The sequence below is a fragment of the Haliaeetus leucocephalus genome, unplaced genomic scaffold (assembly GCF_000737465.1).
Source record: "Haliaeetus leucocephalus isolate CR32 unplaced genomic scaffold, Haliaeetus_leucocephalus-4.0 Scaffold2, whole genome shotgun sequence".
In the NCBI taxonomy this organism is placed as follows: domain Eukaryota; kingdom Metazoa; phylum Chordata; class Aves; order Accipitriformes; family Accipitridae; genus Haliaeetus; species Haliaeetus leucocephalus.
Window position 1 is genome coordinate 14,661,755 of NW_010972438.1, and position 23,696 is coordinate 14,685,450.

The 23,696-nt window shown below is 37.2% G+C and overlaps 1 protein-coding gene across 1 annotated transcript in view; it reads left to right on the plus strand.

Annotated features, from left to right (window-relative positions):
• Nucleotides 1-77: 77 nt before the first annotated feature.
• Nucleotides 78-23,696, plus strand: part of IL17RD (interleukin 17 receptor D) — a 50,944-nt gene continuing 27,325 nt past the window's right edge. The window contains exon 1 of the mRNA XM_010572563.1: nucleotides 78-213. Coding sequence (XP_010570865.1) covers nucleotides 82-213 — 132 coding nt within the window. The 5' untranslated portion in view covers nucleotides 78-81. The remainder of the gene's footprint in view (nucleotides 214-23,696) is intronic.

Consider the following 23,696-nt stretch of genomic DNA (forward strand, 5'->3'; position numbering starts at 1 on the left):
GCAGCAGCCGCCCTGCGCTCCCCCCCGCCGGTGCCGGCGGGCCGCCTCCGTTCTCCGGCGCTGCTGGGCTCGCTGCAGACCATGGCACCTGGGCTGAAGCTCGGCTCCTTCCTCTTGGCGCTCGTCGCCTGTTTCGGTGGCCACCAGCTCGCTGGGGCCGCCGGAGGAGGCAGCGGCAGGAGGGGGCCGGCGGGCGATGCGTGCGGAGGGAGGGTGAGTAGAGCGAAGCGGAGTTGCCGCTCCGTTCCACTCGCGGGCGGGCGGGCGGGTCCGCGGAGCGGGGCGTTTTGCGAACTGCCGCGTTCGAAGGGGCGATGCTGAGCGTTTTGGGACCGGGGGTCTGGGGCGCTGTCCCGCGGGCGAGCGGCCGTGTGAGCGGGACAGGTGGGGCCGGCGCTTCCCCGGGCGTGCGAGGAGGGAGCGGGCTGCCGTGGAGGGGGAAAAACGTCTTCTGCAACTAATAAAGCAGCTCCAGCGCTCCGCGTCTGGTAGTTAGCTTGCGGCCGGGGGAGAGGGTGGCATTTCCCGGGAAGGGATATTTATTGGTCCCTCTCCTGGGGGAGGGAGGCATCCTGTAAGCAGGGAGTGCGAAGGAGTCACTCGCTCCTCGACAGGTCTGTTGCCGCCTGCGCTCTCCCCTGCCTGAAGTCGACCTGCGCTGCCAGAAGGATAAAAGCGATCGCTTGGGCTTTGTTATTTTAATGATTCGAGGCCGGCTTGGGGTCTTAGCTTCAGGCCTGATCATTATACAGAGGATGTAGGAAATTGACGGGAGGGGGAAGGGGGGAGGAAGGTGACAAGCGTTTTGTTACTGGTCCTTGCCTTTTGTTCCTCTTTCTGGTGCGTTTCGCTGTCAGACTTTCCTGGATTGCTTTTCCTTTCTTGATATTTTTCCGTAACTTTGGAGTTCTGTGTTCTGTTCTGTTTTTTTTCCTTTCTCCTGATGTCCAGTTACAAATTTAGTTGAAGCGTGGTGATCCAGGAACACTGGGGGGAACACGACTGACTTTCATTGCTTTTCCTTTTTGTTGGACTGTCACTAAGGATTTTCTTGGTTTCAGATCAGATCCTTTGAGAACGTTACAGCAACACACGGTTCAGAAGTTTGTAGGGCATAGTTTAGAAAGGTGAAAGCATTGGGAAAATGTGTTAAAGAGGAGTGTGGAAAAACAAACTTCAAACCCTGGTAAAGCTTAAGACCTAAATCTTTGTGTTGGATGGAACTGTTGAAGGTTTGGACTTCCCCATTAGGTCTTTTTAACTGAGAATTAGGAATAAAATGTTTTGGCTCGGTTTGTCTATTGTATGTTTCACCAGACTTAGGCAGGATACTCCACAGGCTCATATCGACCACTGTGTATATTTCTGTCGAGTTTTGCATCAGCTATTAAGTAACTTATCACTATTAAAAGTCATAATGTTCGATTAGTGTATTTAGACGTTTACAGAAATATGCAGATGCAGTTTGTATTGGATTTATTTTTCCTTACATAATGAAGGTCACTGTGTGTATTAAAGCTCAATATGCCACAATATAATTCTGTTAATATCATTATTTTGACTGGCTTTTAGATCAGTAAAAAATACACTCTTTCCAATTAGCATAAACCCCCCTTTGTCTTTATTGCTCACAACAAATGTAATATTTTAGCTTATTAACTGTTTGTACTAGTTTCTGTTTTCATTGTATTCTCAGCTTCAAGTTCAGATCTCCCTAGCCAATTTATTACCTATCTTGTCTGATTGTTTAGTTATAATTTCATAGTCTGATTTTGCCAATCTCGCTTATGATAACCTACATAATCCAGGCCGGGCAGCGTTTATTAGAGTAATGACTGCAGGATGGTACCCATCGTCTCAGTTAATGTGGTATTTATCTTGGTCTGCATGTAAGTTTTGAGTAGACTTGACATACTATTAAATGACTGATGGCCCCTCTAACACATTGTCTGCTCTGGAGCAGGGTTGCCTTTGAAGTAGTACCCTGTAGGAAGTAAAGAGACTATTTGCTCTATTAAAATTCCTTGGTATTTCCTCTGTTTAACCACAGGCCACTTCCCCTCTGCCACTCTAAACACTGCAGGGACACTGACTGATTGAAAAGACACAAGCCCTGAAGTAATTGTATCCTATTCAAATAGATATTCTTATTGCAGGTTATTTGTAAGTTGTGTCTAATTAATGTATGCTAAGGGTATGAATAAATCTTAAAATCCTGTTTATAGAGAAAGTAAAACGTCTAGATTGCAGTAAATGAAGCACTTGAAGTAATTCTCAATGGCATAAATAAACAACCTAGAAAAAGATCAGTTAACTTTTAACAGCTGTTTAAGGAGAAATAAAATGTTGATAGCTGGGTGTTTGTATGTACATCTAGATACGCACACATGTTGGATATTTTCCTCTGCTGAAACTGTGTGTGGTGCACTTCCCACCCCTGATGAATCTTTTTTTATTGTTAGAGTGTTGTTTTTGAAAATCTGTGTTCCATCTTGGTACATTTATACAAGTAAATGCTCATCTTCCTTTCGCTCTACAAAATACAATTTTAAGTTTCCTCAATATTTTGTGGCAGTAAAAGCTTGACTTGATGAGAGCATATTACTGGACTACTGGTTAAAAGAATGTGATGAGGGAGTATTTGATGTTTTGATTCATAGCTCCTGAAATTATTCTTAATAGCTAAAGTTTTCAAAACTAAAGTCTTTAGATGTGATTTTTTTTTTTTTTTTACAACTTCCATTGCAAAATATATGCCTGTATTAATCGCCTTCTCTAGTAATACTTTGGCATTTGTCTTGCAAGTTCAACGTACGTCTGCAGCAGGAAAGCAGTTGATATTAGGACAAGTAACTTAACATTACTGTTGCTAAGAATTATCAGTGATTTCAATGGGTCCAGGATTTTAGAATTTGGATTGACTTTGCTGAGTCTTAAATTTCTTTCATTGATGTTTAACAGAAATTTCAATGTATTCGTACACTTAATATTATTTCAGATTAAGGTAGAGTGTTTGCTTAAAGCAAAACAGTACTGCAAAGTAGCTTTCCATATGGATGGTCTTACTACATCATATGCATACCTTTATCCAGAAAAAAAAAATCAGGGAAGGGCCTCTTTTAATCTAGAATAAGTATGTCCACATGGGGAGCTATTCTGGAAAAGGAGTCTCAGATTTTTTTTCATCCTATAAACAAGCCATGAGCTGTGCAGAGAAGATGGACTTGGGCTCTGATGATGATTTGAATGTATTTCAGATTCATTTATTCGGTGTTAAACACATGAGCAACTTTACTCTCAAGTTGTTTTGTAGATTCTAATGGGACTACACACATGAGTAATTTTTTTCATATGTTTAATTCCTCTGAAGTTCCTGGCACTGAACCGTGTTCAGTATAAAGCTTAAATTTAATGAGACTGTATGATGAGAGAGAATAAATAATACAGCATTTTAGCAAACATCCCCCTCGCCCCCTTTTGTTAGCAGAGAGTTGTACCTTCCTTTGCTCTGCTAAGCAAAGCTTATCAGACATACTGGGGTCTCTGTTCCCGTGCATCCTCCCCTGAAACTCTCCCTGTGTCATCTTCTATGCTCTTTATTTAAGGAGCTTTCTGTTTCCTTTTCTCTTTCATAGCAGAGACTCTGAAGATCCCCATTTCCTACCGTTCCACTATAAGGAGCTGTGCCTGTCTCGTTATGCTTCAGGCTTATGCTGCTATGTCCGTACATTTATCTCCTCAAGCATCCCTCCCAACACACACTCATTCTTCTCTTCAGCTAGGATTTTTCTTAGCACAGAGCGAAGTCATACTGAAGTAATTTTCCCAGCTGAATATAAGTTTTGGGAACTTTATTTAGGAGGAAGAATACCCTGTAAAATGGTAAGAAATAATTTACCAGAGTTTGAATTCCTGCCTTTATTTCTTATTATTTTCCAACAGTTAAAAAAATCAGATTTTCTCCTGCAGAGTATTTAAAAATTTTAAAGGGTATTGAGCAGAAGACAGACCTAAGATGAAGCATGGTGGAAGGTGTTAATGTTTGCCATCAGGGGGTTCTTTAATCTATAGACCAGTTCCAGAGTTGGTTGAAAGCTCTGCAGACCAGATGCCAGCAGTTCTGTATCCTCTGTTTTTTCTGAATTTTTAGAATCAATAGATTCCTTTCCACTGGCATATAGAACAATGTGATAGCATTTTAGAATTGATTAGATGTGTCATTTGAAGCTTAGTGCGTTTCTCTGATTAGATACAATGCAACATGTTGAGTGCAAGGCTTTGCAAGCATGGTCAGTCAAGCAGGTAAGCATCTGTATTACTTTTGTTTAGCTTAGAATTTGGCTTCAAGATCACTCCAAGGTTTGGTTTGGGGTTGTTTTTTTTTTTAGTTTCATTTACCAAGTAATGTAGCAGAGAATGTGACCACATTTTTACTCCAGTGTCAAGAAGTGTTGATGACCGTCTGCCTATTTAAGTTAATTTAAAAATGCAAGTAGCTTAAGTATGTTAGTATTTAAATAAGCAGATGAATGTTTCCTCAGGAACTATGAGGGAACAGTTTAAATGCTGCTTTTTCAGAATGACCATTCAAACACACAACCTAGAGAAGAAAATTAAGGAAACATAAGCCTGCTTATGTAATTGAAACTGACTCTCACTATTAACAACTAAAATATTTCCTTGTATGTTTGTGTGAAATTGGGCAATTTGAATATGATGCTAATTCATAAGCTGTTGACTTAACAATGTTTGTGCAGCTGAAGTCTCTTAGGACTGTTACAGATTTGATTAATTTCCTCTCTAGATCGTGTCCCTTAGTTTAGATGTTGAACTGCACTCCCTGCAAAATCTGCTTTTGAGTAAGTAGGAGTGTAGTAACTACTGTATCAGAATTGTTAATTTAAAATCTTGAGACACTTATTTGAGAACAAGTTCTGCTTTAATAGATTAATACTTTATAGTCCACTGGTGAAAAGATGTTAAGCAGTCATGATTAGATGATGCTAGCTTTTCTTTAGTTAATTATTTGGTAATGTTAATATAACATGGATGTTACTTAATTAAAACTGCAACGTTTAAAGGGTGTTTAATAAGGACCAGCTGTCTTTTCCAACAGATCAGTCTAAAGATGATGAAACAAAGCTTTGATGTGAACTTGCCTGCTTAATTCTGCTCAAAGGCGGAATTTTACCCATAAATTTAGTATGTTTTTTTAGAAGCAAATAAGGTAAGAGGAGTTTGAAGTATTACCGGAGAATGGTTAAGCTTGAATACCATTTTTAAAAGTAACAATATTTTTTAGTTTTAAAGTATATTGCTTTGTTTTTATATATACTGCTACCAATATAATAAAGTGTATTTGAAATACATTTTTTCTGAAACTTTAGGTTAATGCTGATGTTTCTATACGATGTGTTGTTTTTACATTTAAAAATGAACATTATGCCTAAGTACATCACACCTAGAAAAACACTTAAAAGTTATATCAAAAATACATGGATGTTTATTTGTTATATCCTTCTCCCTATATTATGAAAAAATATTTTATGGAAGTGCAAGTTACAATAACTTAAAATAAGGAACTATGGCTAGATCAGTATATATGAGTACTTAATTTTAGATTATGGTAATGTGAGACTTTTTAACGATCAAAATTGAAGTGCAACCTTGAAAAATAATTTTATCCTTTTATGCATATAGTATATGACAATTGTTACATTGTCCAGCTGTTTGTCTTTTCCAGCTCTCCTCAACTGGAGTCACCCATCTTGACACCCAAAACTCCTACATGATTTTCTCAGAAAGTCTTTAACCAGATATATACTTACTAAAGTAGTGAATACATGATACCGAAAAGCCAGTCGAAGAAACTCTCTAAGACTCATTTTGGAGTTTTAGAAAGCAGCCATTCTTTATCGCAGTGCTGGATGCACGGGGGATAGTTCCACCTAGCGTGCATGCCACAGCTTTAGCACAAACAGGTTATATAGAAAAACTAATTGCATATTAATCAGAATAGTATACATACACATGAAAGTGATTGCAACTGATTAACATCGTACTGCCTACATCCGATCATGCTCAATGAAGGATCCATTTGAGTCGAAGGGCTGCTTTTGTGACCACCAACCCATTTGAAGTTCTTGTTGGCTGTCGTTGAAGTCTTTATTCTTGTCCTTGTTCTTTGATTTTGAAGCTTAACGCAGTTTCAATCACATGTGGTCAGTTTCAACATTGTTTTCATCTAGTGTACAGGAACATCTAGTCATAAGAGCAAAGAATGTAAAACTTATGAGTAACTACCTCTACTAGTTAATTGCTTGGCTACACTTTTGTCTATTGTTTCAATCATAGTGTTAGTATAAGATTTCTAATGACTATTTACCAGATCTCACTTTTACAGTTACCTAGCAGCAAACCAGTTTCCACAGCTGGTACAAAATATTAAAACCATCAAAATATTTAGACATGCCATACAGAATGTATGGAAATATGCTATCATACAGGCTTATGCCAGTAATGCATAGATTCATTTCTGTAGTTTTACTGCAATATTTATTTAACAGAAACATATATATTATCACTTTGATTATCCAAAATTCTGCCAGCTGAGCCAGGGTATACATTTGTATTTTAACATGCCTGAACCTGTTTTTACTTAATAAATTGTACTTTCAACATCATATCTAAGACATCATTCCTGGATTTAAAAAAAGTATTGGTGACCTCCATGGATTGGAGAAGATGCCCCTTACCAAATGGGCATACTGGTATAAAACAAGCAGAAGTTATTTTTGGAAGTGACTGAAACTGTGTAGACAATAAATATTAAGGAACAGAGGAAAGTACAGTTAAGAAATATTTCTTAATAAACTACAGTGGCTGTCCAGTTTTCTCTGGGTCTATGTATATCAAGTGTTCCATCTTAGAAATTACTTCCTGTTTGCCACCAAAACTCAGAAGACTATCAGTAAACCTATTTCTAATAAATACATGAATTCTTAATGCTGTATGTTCTAAAGTTCATAAATAATTTATAACTGCAGGTTCTTAACTGTTTTTTGTTTTCTCCTATCAGCAGTGTTTTTACATCTGGCTTAAACCCACTTTGAACAGAATTTCTTGGCCATGTGTATGGATAAGGCCCTGAGTTTTGCTTTTGAAAAGGGCTTGGCGTAACCAGCTTTGCAGCAGAGGTACATCTGATGACTCTGTATCAGTGTTTGAGTTTTTGCTAAGTCTTCTAGTGGCACCGGCTTTCAATGGGTCTCTGCTTGCCAGGCTTTCTGTCGTACAAATTGCTTCATTTGCCACCAGCTCTCAGAAGGCAAGCTGATAGCTGGTGCGTTAACTGCTCAGGTCATCAGGCCTGTTCTGTTTGGTAGTATCAGTCAAATAGCTCTAGGAGATACTGTCCAAATGCACTGCTTCTTCCTAACAGAGCAGGGTTGGAGGGAGAAGAGAGGGAAACAGCACCAGAGGAGCCCGTCATGGTAAAAAACAGAGATGAGGCACAGTTCGTGGTTCTGGAATAAGTTCTAGAACAGGTCACTTGGACAGGTCAACTGGAGGATGTTCTAAGAACAAATTTCAGTGACTTGTTTTTAAAAAAAACCAAACCAACAAACTTCAGGAACCCACTGAGGAAGCTTCACAGAAGCAGATTCCAGACCAAGATAAGGAAAACTGCAGATTAGCAAGAAGGTTCTTCTGTTAATAACAACGTTTTAAAAGGTATTGTAAGTAATGGTACATGAAACCACGTGTGCAAGTTGCATCATTGTTCTAGTCCTCCTGTCACCTCTCACCACTGCATGGATAGATTCCAAGAGCGTGAGGGAAATTAAATGTGCAGGTAGGGATTTGTTCTCTCAACGTTTGACTTGATTATTAAAAATAATTAAAAGCTTGGATTAGAGGTTTAGCAAGCATGAGCACATGTTTCAGGAGATACTATATTCTTTGGAATTCTGTCTCACTCAAAGGCTGTTACAGTGTTATATCACTATTGGCTTTGAAGAATTGTTCCAGACATCCCGTTTTATTATTCCTTGTGCTGATAATGGTGCAAAAGTCCCATGGGTATGACAGAACACTGCCTCTTGGTATTCTGTTCTTGGTGCACCATTCAGGTAGTAAGGGGATAGCAAAAGGAGCTAGTTTTGTGGCTAGGAAGTGTCTGCATCCTAATCTGGTAACCTGTTCAATGATCACCCATGTTTTTCCTCATCTCTTGGCTGGTGATGAGGATTTTTCACACATTTGAAACTCAAAATGCTGTTAGATTCTGGTAAAGGACACATCGTAAGTTGCTGTTTCTGTACTTTTTAAGCCCCCTGCATTCCTTGGTAGGCTCTTTAGGGAGTAGATGATGAATGTCTTCGAACAGGTGGATGAATTCCTCTTATTGGCTTAGAAAAGTAGTTGTCTGCTCCTGCCAGAGCTATCCAGTACATTAAACTCCTCTGTTCTTCTTTCAACCCGAGTTAAACAATCCATTACTGACCCTAGATGAGTTCCTTAGTCTATCACGACCAGGTTAAAAGAGTTGAATATGAAATCCTTTTCTTAGTATGTTATCAGTAATTAAGGCTGGAATCATGGCTAGCAAAAGCTTTTGAGTAGGTTTATGTAGAGATGAAATAAGGAGTACAACAAGATTAATTTAAGTATCAACCTGCGGGTGTGCATGGTGCAGAAGGTAAGGGGTAGGGATTGCTTTCTTTTAGATGACCAAAGAATGCTTGCTCTTTCATTTCACTGGTAGGACACTGTACCTCTGAATAGCCATCAAGACCTTTTGGGAGAAGGCCATGCACTTCTAGGGAAGGTAGGAGGAAAAAGACCAATAGCTCACCTACTGCATGAAAAACACATTGATTCTGGCTACAAGACAAGTGAGCAACATTTTCAATTAAGTGTCAAAATCTATCAGTAGTACATAAATGGATATTGAACATATGGAACATGTGTCATAGCAATCTTAAATGCGTGTTATGATCTTTGTTCATGTTGCCTCTTAAGTGTAAAGATGTAGGTGCATGAGCACCCTTTGTTTTTCTTACACTTACAGATCTGATCTTGGGCTGTTATTCAGCAAGACAGTAAATCTGGCTTTGGGCCACATCACTCATGCTGCTTATTCTAATGTGCCCAAATAAATGTGAGAGGTGGCTTTGTCCTAGGAGATTTCATGCTGGATCAGGTATCCCATCTCTTCTTGCAGGCCTGAAAGCACAAACTCTGAAATGTATATTCTGGTTAATTCAACAGAATTACACTTGTGTGTCCATGACTGATCTGAATCAAATTTGCACCACTTGGTGATCTGACAGTGTACAGAGGTGGCTGTGAAATGGTGACCTCTGTGTTGACAGATGCACCTTCTTGTTGGCAGCATTGAGTCTGCAAGCCAGTAGTCTTTGAGTCTGTACCTGGCTTTTTCCTTTTCCTTTACAAATGCTGTGCAGAGCATAATGTGTCACAGTAATGCAGAGGTCATTGTAACGTCTTCAAGGGAAGTGCTGCTGAAATGCATTCTTCCGTTTTCTGTAACCTTTGTATTCTGATGGTCTAACATTTAAAGTACAAGCTCCTTCTGTGCTGGAACCTTGGGTTGACAGAAACTATAAGGGACAAATGAGGAGCATGCACAGTTCAAAGGGCTCCAACTAAATGTGTGTATCAGGTCGTAAGTTGCTATAAACGGTGGGTATTACACTAACAACTAGACAACATCGATCTAAGTCTTGAGGCTGCTATGCAGAGAAGATGATAGGCATGCAGTTCTGCTGGGAACTGCACGTTCTGTGTTTAAAGGTTTCCAAATAATTGATTTCTACTGATCTGTCTATATGATTCTCTTACCTTACAGAATTGTATGTAATAACCATTTTTTATACCCACTGTAATATTGGCAATGCTGGATTTTCCTCGTGGTTGGTGGGCAGGCTTGGATTTTAATTTCTGACCTTCCCTATGTTCTTCACTCTTATATCAGTGGGAGGGACTAGATATTTCTGATCTTACTTCTGACTACATTCAAATCCAACCAAGCAATCAGTGACTTCTCTGACTTTTTTTGTATACGGCTGTGGGAAAATTCCTGGTTGGCTGGCTATGAATTAATGAAAATCCTTAGAATGCTTCACTAATGATAGCTCCTGTGGCTTTAAAAATGCTATTCCCTTTTTTAATTTGAGGGAGGTCACAGAGGTTTACAGAAACTAAGAAAAGAAAACTTAACATCTGGTTGTGCTCTGTTGATGACTGCTTTTGTGTGAAGAAAAGTTATGGCGTCTCCTCAGCATCAAACACATTCAAGGTGATCCTTTCTAAGAACTCTTTGCAAGAATACTTTTCACTCAAACTGTGTTTTCTAATTAATTGTGCTTTGTATTTTCAAATGGAGGATTTTAGTCCTCCATGGGAATCCCAAACTCATAATATTGTCACTTAAAATACACTCTACCTTTACAAAATAAACCTATTTTCTTGAGTTTTGTGTTTATAACATAAAAAAGAAAAGTATGTTTCTAGTATTTTCTTTTAAAGTTGTAGAACTCCAAGATTAAAACGAGCTATTTGGTTAGATTTTGGGATTCATGAAAAGAATTTTTTTTTGTTTGTATCTATAGTGAAATTCAGTTTCATCTATTTGCATATCAAATTCCAAAGAGTAATCTGATTTGTAAATGTCCCCTTTTTATAATTTTAATTTTACAGGCTGAAAGAGAATGATTTTATTCTATTTCTTCTTAAATAATGCAGGTTAAAATTATGTGTGAATTTAGCTTAGCTAGTAGGAAGGCATAATATGAGAATGTTTAGGTCCAAACAGTAAATCTTCTAAATTGTTAAAACTAGAAGCTATCAGCTGCTCAGTTAAACATATGTATTCCAGGTGTGACTGGCCTGGAATCAGAAAGCATAAAAAAATACAACTTTAGAGACTTTTAATAGTCACATTATCTTTTTATTTTATACAATGATTTAAACAAACTATATGCAGGCTTCTATTTGTCATCTACTTGTGGAAACACCCCAATCTGTTTTCCTTTTAAACACAGAATACTAAGGGTTTTGTTGAATCGTTTCTTTTCTGTTGTTTGTTGGGTTTTTTGCTCTCTTTAAAGAGCTAAAATCATACCTGTTAAAATTACTGGCAAAACTGTGACTTCCGTTTTGATGGGATTTTGACTTTTATACCTCAAGCATGATTTTTATACCATCGAGCATGTCTCGATGCTTTGTGATTACCTATCACTAAACAGCTGTAAAAGCTGGGTGCTTTGCACACTTGAAAAACAGGCCTCTTATCTGGCTACTTCTTTGTGTATATGGCCGTATTACTACCCAGTAAACGAGGATGCAAGTTCAGAATGCAGTTCACTTCCACGGTAACGGCCCGTGTGGGGAGTTTTTTGGTGCATGTTCTCAGCACAGGGCAGTGCTGCAGACAGCTGGACCAGCTGTGAGCCAACAGCCTGAATACCAGAAGCAGGACAGCTGTTAGTGGGGCATCATACTTGTGCTCGTGGCTGATCCGCAGCAGAGCAGTTTGCTAGCATGGCAACTTCTAATGCTTAGGCTTTCTTGATAATAGCTATCTTCAATCTCAGTGTTGCGTAGGTGTGTGCTGGAACAGCCTGTATAGTATGTTGTCATAGAGTAAGTAGTGTGCTGTGAAGTTACATCTTAGTTTATCACATAGTAATAACTTCCTTTACAACCAGGCCCTTAGGGATAGTTTTTTTGTTTTTTTTTTTTGATGTACCAGAGTAACTTTGGGTACAGCTGCCCAGACAATGAAGAATTCCATCCCTTTTCCCTGTCTGAGCTGTTCAGGTGCCAGTTTGTATCTTGTCTTAAACCCCTCGTAAAGCATGTGTGCACCGCTTCATATTCCTCCAGTTCCTATGGGGATCAATGTTACCCACCTGTCTGGGCTTGCCCCTGTTTATAGGCAGTAGTAACAAAATGAGGATGGAAGTTGGAACTGGTAAGTTGTGCAATTTACTCCGAGCATAAAGACTGCTCTGTCTGAATGAGCTTTAAATACAGTGTGGGAAGGGGGTGTTATTGAATTGCAAACCTTTTTAGCAAAGTTTTCAAGCTGGTGCTGGGCTACCCCTTGAAGTCTTAGAGATATGCAGTATAAATGGGTGATTTAAGCTTCACCCTGTAAGTGTGAGTGGATCCTTAGAAGCTTGGAGTGGGATTCTGAAAGAGAATGGAGTGCCCTAACTCCTATTAACTTTCAATGGGATTTGTTCTCTTTTGTGGCTCAGGGTGTAGTTACATTTTATATTGACTCAGCAGTGAAACTGGTTAGTGAAATTTTCACTCCCATCTGCTTCCTCCCACTTTGGTGTTGCTGTTTGCCCTTTCCTCCCCACCTGTTTTAATGCACCTGGTTGTGAGCTGCATTGTAAATCACACTATTAAAACAGGGTGAATTGAAAGTATCCCGATTTTTTTTTTTTCTTTTCACAACTGGGGTAATTTCAATGACATGGATAAAATGAGGTCCCCATGAAGTTATGTTAAGTATATGTTTAGATGTGGTGAACTACAGCATGAAGGAAGAGCCAAGGACTGGACAGGGGAGTCAGGAAATCCCTACGCTAATTTCGTGATTAAGTCAATGTTCCATGTAACTATTCAGGTACTTTTAAAATTCCCACTCTTGAGGTGTTTTAACTTAGATAACTTTAAAAAAAAGTATCTCATCAAAAGAGTTTAATGTTAGTATGCTGAGCATATATGAAGCTTTAAAGTCTAAATTATGCAAGATTTTTCATGTGAAGATTTCTTAAACAGTGAATTTTTCACAAACAAGATGATAAGGTTTCAGAAATCACTTCAGCGTCTGTTGAAATGCAGCCAGCTCTGTAGGGGAACACAGAGTGCACGGTAACGCTATACAACCCTTCCTGCTAGGAAATGAAGAGTAGTGTATTCATTTGTAACCCGAGGCAGGGACTTCACTATACAGCCTATAGTTTGTGAATGGAATTTGGGCAGATTACCACTAAAATTGCAGAATGACCCACTAGGCCTACATAACTCTCTCTATTCCTTATCTTGCTCTGAAGAGAGCATCTCCTATTAGTACAGTATCTATGAGCAAATTTGTGTAGTTACGGAGCCTGGTTAAGGATTATTCCCCATTATGAAGAGCTTTGATTTTATTTATTGCATCAGAATTTTATCTGAGGCCTCCTGATACTGCTTCACAAGGCATGTATTAACAGCCCTAAAAGAAGAAAGGGCCAGATGCATAGCCTGGTGCTTTTGTTATAAAAGAATATCTAATGTTTTGCTTTTTTTGTTATATAATGCAAAATATTTAGCTGAGATATTTTTCAAAGGATCAGTAACATGATCTATTCCAAAATAGTTACAGCTTTGCTTTATTGTTTAAATTTTTTCAGCAAATTATGTTGGTGATGTTTAATAATTATCTTTACCTTAGTTTACCTTCTGACAGGAGTAATAGGTTAACCACAAAAAAAGTTAAAATAATCAAAAAGACAAAACAAACACCTAACTCAGCCTGATCCTTAACAGGTGAAAAGTTATTATTCCATGCTTCTTCAGAACATCAATGGAAACAAAACCTTTATCTTTTATTCATTAGTTTGGAATAATGCTAGTTGGGATAGCTTAGGTTGCTCCATATAGTTGCATTTGTAAGAGTAATTCACTAATCATGCCATTCACTTTTGGGGTTGTCTTTCAGTAAGGACCACTAGCCGTGAAATGTCATGCAGAGGTTTGAAAATGGGACATTCAGCACACTAAAGAATGAGCTGCAGGGACAGAACTTCCTTTTTATTACATTCTGGCAGTAAATGTAGGCATCAAAGCCACAAAAAAAGTGATAGAATAATGCCCAGTATCATCTAACAATGCTGATAGATAAGGATGACTAATGTTCAGTGTAGCCACATTACCTTTGGTACGTATGTTTTAGTTACTGTTTGTTATTTACCATTCAACCAAAGGAGTTACCAATATGTAAACTCCAGTAGTTTATTTGCATGCTTATATGTAGAAAGTTGATTTGTAGTTACAGGTGTGATTTCCCCCCTCCTCCCCCAATATGGTTAGATTTTTTTGCAACAGAAAAAAAAAATGTTTCCATGTTTATATTTTACAATCACGTCCAAGTAGTATTCCTGTTGTAAGTTATCATTTATATTGCAGGTGAAACTTGCTGGCCTTTGGATCTACTTCTCAATTTACTACAGTAATGTAATTTTATTTTAATAGAGATGAAGGTTTAAACTGAAAGGGTTTTATATTCTGTATTGTATTTATCTTCCTGTTCAATGTTTTAGGATTAGCTATTTATATATTCAGTTTAACTTTGATAAAAGGAAGTCAAGTAAAAGTTTGAGAGAAATACAGGTTCAATTTAATTTTATAATCTGTGTATTTAAATGCTTAAGCTCTTAGAATTTAGGTTGCAGTTCTGGCTTCTTAAGTAAGCTGACTACTAGAAGGACACTTGTTCATGGTATTGACTTCCTGTATAGAGACTTTTTTGTTAGAAGGGATTGTTCCCTACAGAAAAAGATCAATTAGTTTGTGTCTCTTTAAAAATAAGAGGTTAAAAAATTATTGTAAATGTTTTTTCAAGTATTTTTAAATTCAAAAGAATTTTTTTCATAATTTGATCAAAGTCGCGTAACCTGTGGCTCTGTTTTTGTTACACATGCTGATGGTCTGTGGATAACATTACATTTTTTCAGCATGAAACTGAACACTTCAAATCCCTAAAGCAGTCTCAAATTTATGGTTAATAAAAGAATTTATTGTACTGGATGTCATCTGTTGTATCACTCTGGGAACAGAAACTGGCAGTGAGTGGACAGGAAATATTTCCATTTCAAATCGCTTCAATCTTATGGTCTAGGGCAAAAGTGTCTGATTTCAGAAAAATCACTGTGAATATCAATGTAATAGAAGTATTTTATTTAAGAAGAGTATAATCTCTTTCAAACATTTCTTTTTGCTTTATAGTATTATATGTAAAGATACTACTTATTTTATTTCTCATACTTTCTGTATTTCAATATTGATCCCTTAACCTTTTCAAGGCAGAAAGAATAGTAGTAATTTATTTTCAGGTAAATATCTGTACATGCCAAGTGAACAGCAATTTGATGAGTTACTGTACGATGGCCAAACTGCTTCAAAGTCTCAGACCTTTGTAGTTGTAATGGGTTGGTTTTTTAAGAGTGTGAACTCCTATGTGATGATTATGTTCTAGCTTAATGGATTTCTTCAAGTTGTCTCCTTTTCAAATGTATTATAAAGTGTGAGATCCATGGATTGTAACTTTATTAATAGAACTTCAACCAGTCAGACTGAAGTTTTTGTATATTTTTCATGTGTTAAGTAGTACTTGAATAGCTCTACATTTTAAAGTATTTAAAGCATTTAAAATAATTATACATTTTAAATGGATGTGTTTGTCTAGGGGACATTATAATTGGTGGAAAAAAGTTCTACATTTTTATGTTCAGCATCTATTAACATCCTGAAATACTCAATTTTTCATTTTCATACTGTTGTGCATTAATATGTGGTTATAAAAGTTTGGAAACAATTGTGTATTTCTTTCTTTAAAAGATATGTAGCAAAGGCAGAAGTGTTAATTTTTTTTTTACAGATACTGTATAAGACTGATTAAAATTCATTTAATGAAAGGTGGGTGTCATTTAATGAAAGATGTGTTTAACTTTTTCAGTGCAAACCAGCTTATCCGCATTATTTTGAGGAAAATTATGTGAGAAGAGCATATGAGAAGAAAATGGTACCATGTAGTGGCCATGTGAACACTAAATCTGGCTGATAATTTTCATTTGAATTCTTCCATTTTCAACTAATTAATTATATTTTATTTTATGCTTTGAGTAAGTTAGAGATGGAAGGAAAAAGGAATTCATGGTAGTGTTCAAAAGGAAGTAATAAAAGTCTAGTATGGTTACTTTCCTTCTGGGAGTGTGTATACCTGGATGTGGCACGGGTGTGTTTGTAAACAGAGAAAACTGTTCTGAAGCTTTTTATTGATTGTTTTACAGAACATGGGTAAGCAGTGAATTTGGTGTGTGTCATAACTTGGAGGATCTGGGCTGGAGGAATGAAGATCATCAGATTAGAGATTAAAGAGGGTTCAGATAATACTTGCTATATTTGCTTGATGGGTTTCTGTCCAATCATGGTAAAATTATGAAACAAAGCTAACTATTTACTTAAAAAATCAAGAGAAAAGTTAATATACCCTGTCACTAAAATCAGAGCAGATGATTATTTTACCTGACTTGACACCCTGTTTCTGCTAGATTGTAATTCCATGTCTTGAACATCACCTTGTGGAAAGCTCAGCATATTGCCACTGTAAGTGTGACCTTTGTTCATCCTTAAATGTTTTACACATTAACTTTGTACATTTTTTTTTCCCTAAACCTTAGCAGATTATAATTTAGGTTTCAAATAATTCCTGTCAAATTTATATCAGCACTTATTAGCAGTTACCCTGATTACACTGTTATAATAACTTAACCTCTTACCTTATTACTAATCAAAACAACTCAAGCAAATAATCCAAAAATTATAATGTGGAAAACTGTGCATCTATTTTCTTTTATAGTCAAGCCTTAGCTTCTGTATATCAACTCTGCATCACGTAAGTTATTTGGGTGTATGGGATTTTTTCTGTTTTGTGTTCCTGCAAAGCTGAAAAACAAGCCTTTAATAGGGTCAAGATTTATTACTTAATTTGGGCGGTTTGGAAAAGTTTTATTATCTGAGGTGTAGACTAAAAGAATAATTAAATCTGTATGTAAAACCAAAGCATTCCTCTTTTAAAGAGAGGAAAAGTTTAAACTATGGATTTGTTGTAAAACTTATTAGTTACTATGAATATCACCAAAGGACATGAACTGAAATCTGCATCTCATTATGCTGAGTGTGTGGTGTGTCTATATACACAGTCTAAATGGAAGTCCTTGCTCTGAGTACTTTGCTATCTGAAATTATTTCATAGACAACTGGAGGAAAGGAAATTCTGTTATCCCATTTTACAGACGAGAGGCTAAAGCACAAAAGGTGTTAAATGGCTTCCTCAGAGTTGTTGATAGAGGGTATGGATAAAGCAGGAAATGAATCTGTTTCCCAAGTCTCTGAACAGGGAGAAATCACAAGATGATTCTTCTGTTCAAAATACAATGCAAAAGGTGTTTGTGTGTTTTAATGGTCAGTCCTTCATGTCTACGGCGTTTCATGGAAAATTAGTTGAGAAGGAAAGTGAGATTGAGAAAATTTTTTCAATCTAAAGGCTTTAGGAATGTCACTGTCCTCCTTACGTGTATGTGCAACACCACAGGAACATGCTGGCCTATGACTGGACATTATAAAATATGCCATAGTGATAATCACTTACAGCCTCTTCCATACTGGCACCTAGTCTAGCTTGACCTTTCAGGTGTTCCTGCAATAGAAATGCTATCTAAGAAAATACATGTCTTTGCTGATTTTTTTTTTCACTTGAACAGCGTATGTGTTTGATACAGTATTCTAAAATGATTTTTTATTACTGGCAATTTTAGTGAGGTAGGTGAAATTACAGTTTAGGATGTCCTCTCTTTGGGTTCCTTTCACTTGTAAGGGCTTAGTGTGGAATGAGTCTGGATCTTGTTGGTGCTGATTGTGTGGAAACCAGAGGAATTTCTTTAGAGCAGCACAGCAATGGTATTTTTCCTGAGGCGAAATGCACTTTGTACCATTCCTGCATCTTGTCAGAGTAGGCCATGAGAGGGTAGACCCATATGCCAAGCCTGTGTTTGTGCATCAGGCATTTGATTTTAGGGTTCCTGCTATTTTTCCCAAGGTGTGATTTCCTTTTATTACTTATTAGTGAGTATGGACATTCATCGTTTAAACGAAAGCTGCTTTGACTGAAAAATGTTACCAAGACGTAGGTTTTCTTTGCCGTAGTTTTTTGGATAATCCAATTTTAAGCAATAATACAAAACCAAAAAGTGCTCCAAGGTTCTAGAAACTGGCTAAGAACAATCCTTCATGAGAAAGATTTAGAATGAAAATATTCCAAGAGCTTAAATGGTAGTTAGGCAAATGGCACCAGTGAAGTAATTTAAAGCCCAAGCAGGTTGTGATACAGTTTGTATCAGTGTTTTAGCAGATACCACAATTCATGTCAAATAGTGTATTAATTAGTATAAAAATTGCAGTTATGAACTAGCCATGTGCTGTACAGATAGAATGTGTAACCTTTGCTTTGGCCTACTTTCAAAAGCACTTAACATGAAATACGTAGGAAAAATGCATCTCTTAAACTGTTTTACTTGTTCAAGTGTGTTATAAAGTGTGATATCCATAGGGTGTGACTTTTATTAGTGGAAACTGAATGCAGTCAGACTGGAGTTTCAATACTATTTCAAACATTAAATCTCTATTTTAAAAACTGTATTTAGGTTCCCTTTTTTAGTAGTTAAAAACCTCATGGGACTTGATAGCACATAATGCCTGAAGAGATTGCCAGTACAGATAGACTTAAAACACACATTTCCTTGATTTTTTTCCAACAGTAAGATTTAGCAATACTTAATGCTTTTCAAATCCAAGTACTGAAGAGAGATGAGCACACAGGAATATTTGAAAGTGTTCTGTCTTCTCTTCATCCTTTTTTCATTGTGAAAAGCCTCAACAATCTTGATGGCAGAAGCTATTCTGTATGAAGAGATGGTTGAAAACAATTAGGGACAAAATACATGGATTTGCAGAGTGTGAAAATCAAAACCGTAGGAGAAGAAAGTCAGCCTTGATGATCAGGTGAATTCTGAGGTAAACTTAATTCAAGACTGGAGGTTCCCAGAAACATTCTTAAGAACGTCTCCACAGAAAGCTGTATTTTGGATGGTTTTATTGTGTTGTGTTCAAATTCATGGTGTTGATGATCATTTGGTGGAACTTTTCCTACTTAGATGGCTGTAAGTGGGGAAGCTCCAGTATGCTTGCAGAGAGGGGCCGGTATAGTTGGAATATTTGACTACTGTTTCTTCCAAGTATCCTTGAGGTGGACCAGAAGTGTTTGTGCAGCTTTGTGTGTATTTCTGACACATTCCAAATGGAGTTTTTTGGCTGCAAATATGATGACTGTACTTCATAGAGGGTAACCAGGAGTGTATAAATTCGCTGGCAGTTGAAGCTTTAAATCTGTATCTGCCTGTGTCTCTGAAGTTCAGCCATGTGGATCATCAGTAAATAGTAAGCACTGGACCTTCTAATCCTCACTGCTGATGTATTACTGCTTAAGCTGTGGGAGTAATTTTCATCTTCCCTGTGGACCAGGACTAGATGGAGGCTCTAAAATGAAATTTATTTGCTAAAAGCGCATAGTTCAGCAGTAAGAATCTCTGCTGGCATGCTTGTCTCGGGGAGGTGGGAGTAACAATGGGTAGCAGTGAAGGAACCAAAGCCCATAGCTTTAACACCGTTAGAAGGAAGGGCAACATAACTGAGACTTGTTTCTAACTCTGCAGGAAGCCAGCTTATGCAGCTTGTCCATTAACTTTCTGAAAGGAAGAAAGGGAGGAATACTTGATTGCTTCCTAGGGGCAGATTTATAGGGAAAGGTAATTTATTTTATTAGCATAGTTGATGCACAAGAACTTTTCTTCGAACCAAAAAGTATTTTTAGCCATTGTGTTTGACATAATGGTCCCTCTGTTTTTGCTGGTGTTTTTTTTTTTTTTCCCAATCCAGATTAAAAAAGTCTGATACAGTCATCATGCCAGTCTATTCTGAAACTATAGCAATCTGCCCCTCACTTTTGGTGAGGGGATTGTATAACATGGCTGTATATGGAATAAATGTGGTGCTTCTTGGTATGTTATTCTTATGTCCCTCATGATATTGAACTTAATTCGAAAGATACCTTTGCATTGATACTGAGTAGATGCCTATCACATTTAAAGTCCCAGATTCTCATTGCCTGAGCCTTTTTAAGTTATGTAGCTCACAAGGATGGTAACTTTGGGAAGAGATGCTTGATGCTTGTATCATTTTAAAGAAAGTTTTTTTTGTTTTGTTTTGTTTTGTTTTTTACTTCATCTCCTGCAAAAACAAGTTTCATGTGAGGTATTAAAAATACTGTTGGGGGAATGGTGAAAGATTCTTTAAAGCTGGAACATGGGATTTTGGCAAGCAAATAATTGATTGTTCCTGGAACTGAACCATACTGCTTACGAATTCTCAGTTTTAAAATCTTATGGATGAGTACAGTTGTGTGTTTCTAAATCCCTAAGAATAGGTTTTTATGTCCAAAATAATTGCATTACTTCAAAGGGAGGGATTAAGATGGAACAATCCCAAAACCTATCTACTTTAAAAGTTTTATGCGTTCTGTGGCACTCTAATCAGTAAAGTGGAGTTATTGCTAAATTACCTTGCCTCCATATCCTCCAAAACCAAAACTTTGGTCTGTTTACATGTTGGTTCTACAAAGCCAATGTGCGTTAGTTTCCTTTACATTCATGAGCTCCTGTGAATATGTAGTACTTTCCTTAGTTGTCCCTCTATGTTTCATTCGTGTAAGTAAGAATTAAAATTAAGTTTCTAAGAATATGCATTTCATATTTTCTGACTGCAAAGCTCTTAAAGAATTTCAGTGACTTTCAGATAATACAGGACAAGGATTAGGATTGGGGAAGATACTGTGTGAATATGCACAAAAAATAGATGTGCTATGTCCAATTTTTCACATTCCAGCCTTTATGTGATGTTCTGCTCTAAAGATTTCCTTGCAAGCAGCTGTTCTTACCATTTTCACAAGTTACAGATCGGGTAAACTCACCCTGTACTGCAAATGGAGTATCTCCAGTCTGCTTGCTCTAAGTTTGTTTGCAATGAGAATCTCCAAAAATGCAGTAAATTTCAGATTAGAATTTTTTAGGTAGAACAGTTATGAATAAAGCAGTTAATCCACATTTGATGACAGTTTCCTTCAGAATTCTTAGGGGGGGTGTGTGTGCACTTTGGCATTAGATTGAGAAGCCAAGAGCAAAAAAACCCACCCTGAAATAGTTGTAACTCTGAATTGTGTTCTGGCTGAAGCTTAAAACTGAACCTACAAAGTCAGTCCTAGTTGCTTTTACAGCTTTTTTGTTTCTTTGGATGAAACCTGGGATCAAACAAAGAGCTTGTGCTAGGAGTTTCCAATTTGAAAGGTAGGAATCTGGCAGCAGAACATTATTAGTGAACCATTTATGATTTTGGAAATAAGTTCCTTTAGTTGTTCTCCAGGTGCCATTGCATATGCTCAGCTTTAAAGGAAAAAACTTTCTTTTTGGATCTGGCTGGCTTGCAAGTACTTACTGATTTAGGAGAAGCAGCAAACCTTTATGTGCATAAAATCTTGAAAGATAAAATTTGTAGCTCTGAAGTATTGTTCTTACTTGCTTTCCTTTTTCCCTGATGCCCTCTCCTCTGAAAGCTACATCATTTCTTAATGTGGTAAGCAAAATGAATGAATGAATATATCCATACATATTATATACATATTAATATAAACAATATATATCCATTGTTCTCTCAAGCGTCAGTCACCTCTTGATACCTTTTCTTGATTGTCTTCTAACTTTCTTTGAACATCGAGAGAAAGACTGTGCCTCTCAGCTTATGGCTCTGCATGTTTGCACATTAAGTGGACAGTCAATTAAATGAATGAAAATATATGGTTTAGTTGTTTCCTAGACAGGTTAGTTTAGAAGTGCTTGGGCATAAGCTAAAATTCAGTGCCTGTGCAATTGTTCCTCTTAAGTGTGGGACCCTGTAGGCTTACTGAAGTTGTAGATAACATCCCACCATAAGAAGAAATATATTCTTTAATTTGAGTGGAATAATTAGCTAGCTTGTTCATCTTACAGTATGCTGTGTTGTATGTTAAGCAGTAAGCATGCATAACAGGCTTCATTAATTTCTCCTCCATTATTTCAGTTGTAAATTATTCTATTTATTTGTTGTTTATAGCATAAGTCAGTGCTTCTCAAACTAATTTGTCTTGGGTTCCTCTAGAAACAACTTTACCATTTCTACCACCCTTCCTTTGCAGTCACAATCACCATTCGTGCACCTGTCTTGGCATTGCTTTTCTTCCCCCTCCCCTTCCCAAACACCTCGTCTTTTCTGCAATTCTCCTGCCAGGGGTCATGTCCCAGAGTTAAGAGAACACTGGTTTAACTACACACTTTTGGCTTTTGTCCAAATATCCTTATACTAGGCAAGTTTCAGTAAAGTTTGTGGGAAATGTGCATTGTTTGAAAATATTTATTCTGTTGATTTTGGGGGGGCTTTTTGTTTGTTTTTTTTAGAAGGCTTTTAATTTACCAAACATTATTCACACAAGGAAGTTGGAAAAAAATTGTGACAGGCAAACTACAGAAAACTGCTTAGGCAAACTTGTAAATTGCATGAGAGCAATAAGAGCTGGTACCCTTTTTCTTCCATGCTTTGCTGCATTGAATTCCTGGGTTTGACTCAGAGACTTCAGATTTTCACAGTAGGTGGCAAACAGTATAGATTAAACTTGCTTCTATTGTTGTTAAATTGTGGCTTTCAGGACTGTCTGTTCCTTAAAGTAAACAAGTTGACATACATTCAGTGAACAGCTGGGTGAAGCCATGTTGCATACTGAAGAGTCATGCTGTAAATATTTTTTGTAGTATTTCTTCATTACAATGATTTCTTACCTCTTTATTAGACTGACTAATGTGTAAGGTAACCTTCCATGTTGCCTTTTTTAAATAGAAACTAAAATAGCTGGGAATGAGGCATAATGAAAAGACATTTCTACTGGTTTGTTGTTGTTGTTTTTGTTAGTTTTTTTTTTTTAGATAGGATACACTGCAATTTGTGATCTTCAGTCAGCATGTTTGACCCCAAAAATCTGAAAAGACCCCCATGAAGCTAGCTGGCATACGAGTATACATGTGTACGTTTAAGGACAGGATTTAAGTCAGCAGCTGTTCAATTCAATATCCTTTCATGACAGGAGGAACTTGAGAAAACCATGTCTAGTTGAAATGGCAGAAGAATTTGTTCAGACAAAATGTAATTACCTGTGTGGGAAGTCAGCCATGAAACCATGGATAATGTTGTCATTTTGTGAAAAAATGAGATATTTAATGATCACAAAAGGTCAGGACAATTCTTATACAAATGGAGTATGAGTTCCTTGGGTTTGGTTTAGGAAAGTAAGTTTTGCATGTTTTGCCTCCCAGATTCTTATGTAAAGTAGTTTTTTTGTTGTTGATGATGTACCTGGATTATAACGCACAGTGTCTGAGGCATCTATACAGTACTGGTTTTGAATTTTTGACTTCTTAGAAGATTTTGACTGCTGCTTAAGGTAGAACATTTTTTTAAAAAGGCTAGTACGGATGCTTCATAATGTTTTTCCAAGTTACAGGGCTTAAATTGGGGTAATAAGCTGTATTCTGGGAGATGGAGAAGCAATATGCTAAATGTGAACGTGCCTGACAGTTTTAAACAAAGGGAAGCGTATTGTGCCTGCCTCAGGTCACCAGGCATCTACTTACTCCCTGGAAGGCTGAGCTGTGCTGAGAAAGTCAAAGCATTAAGTATGTTCACATGAAACAAAGGTT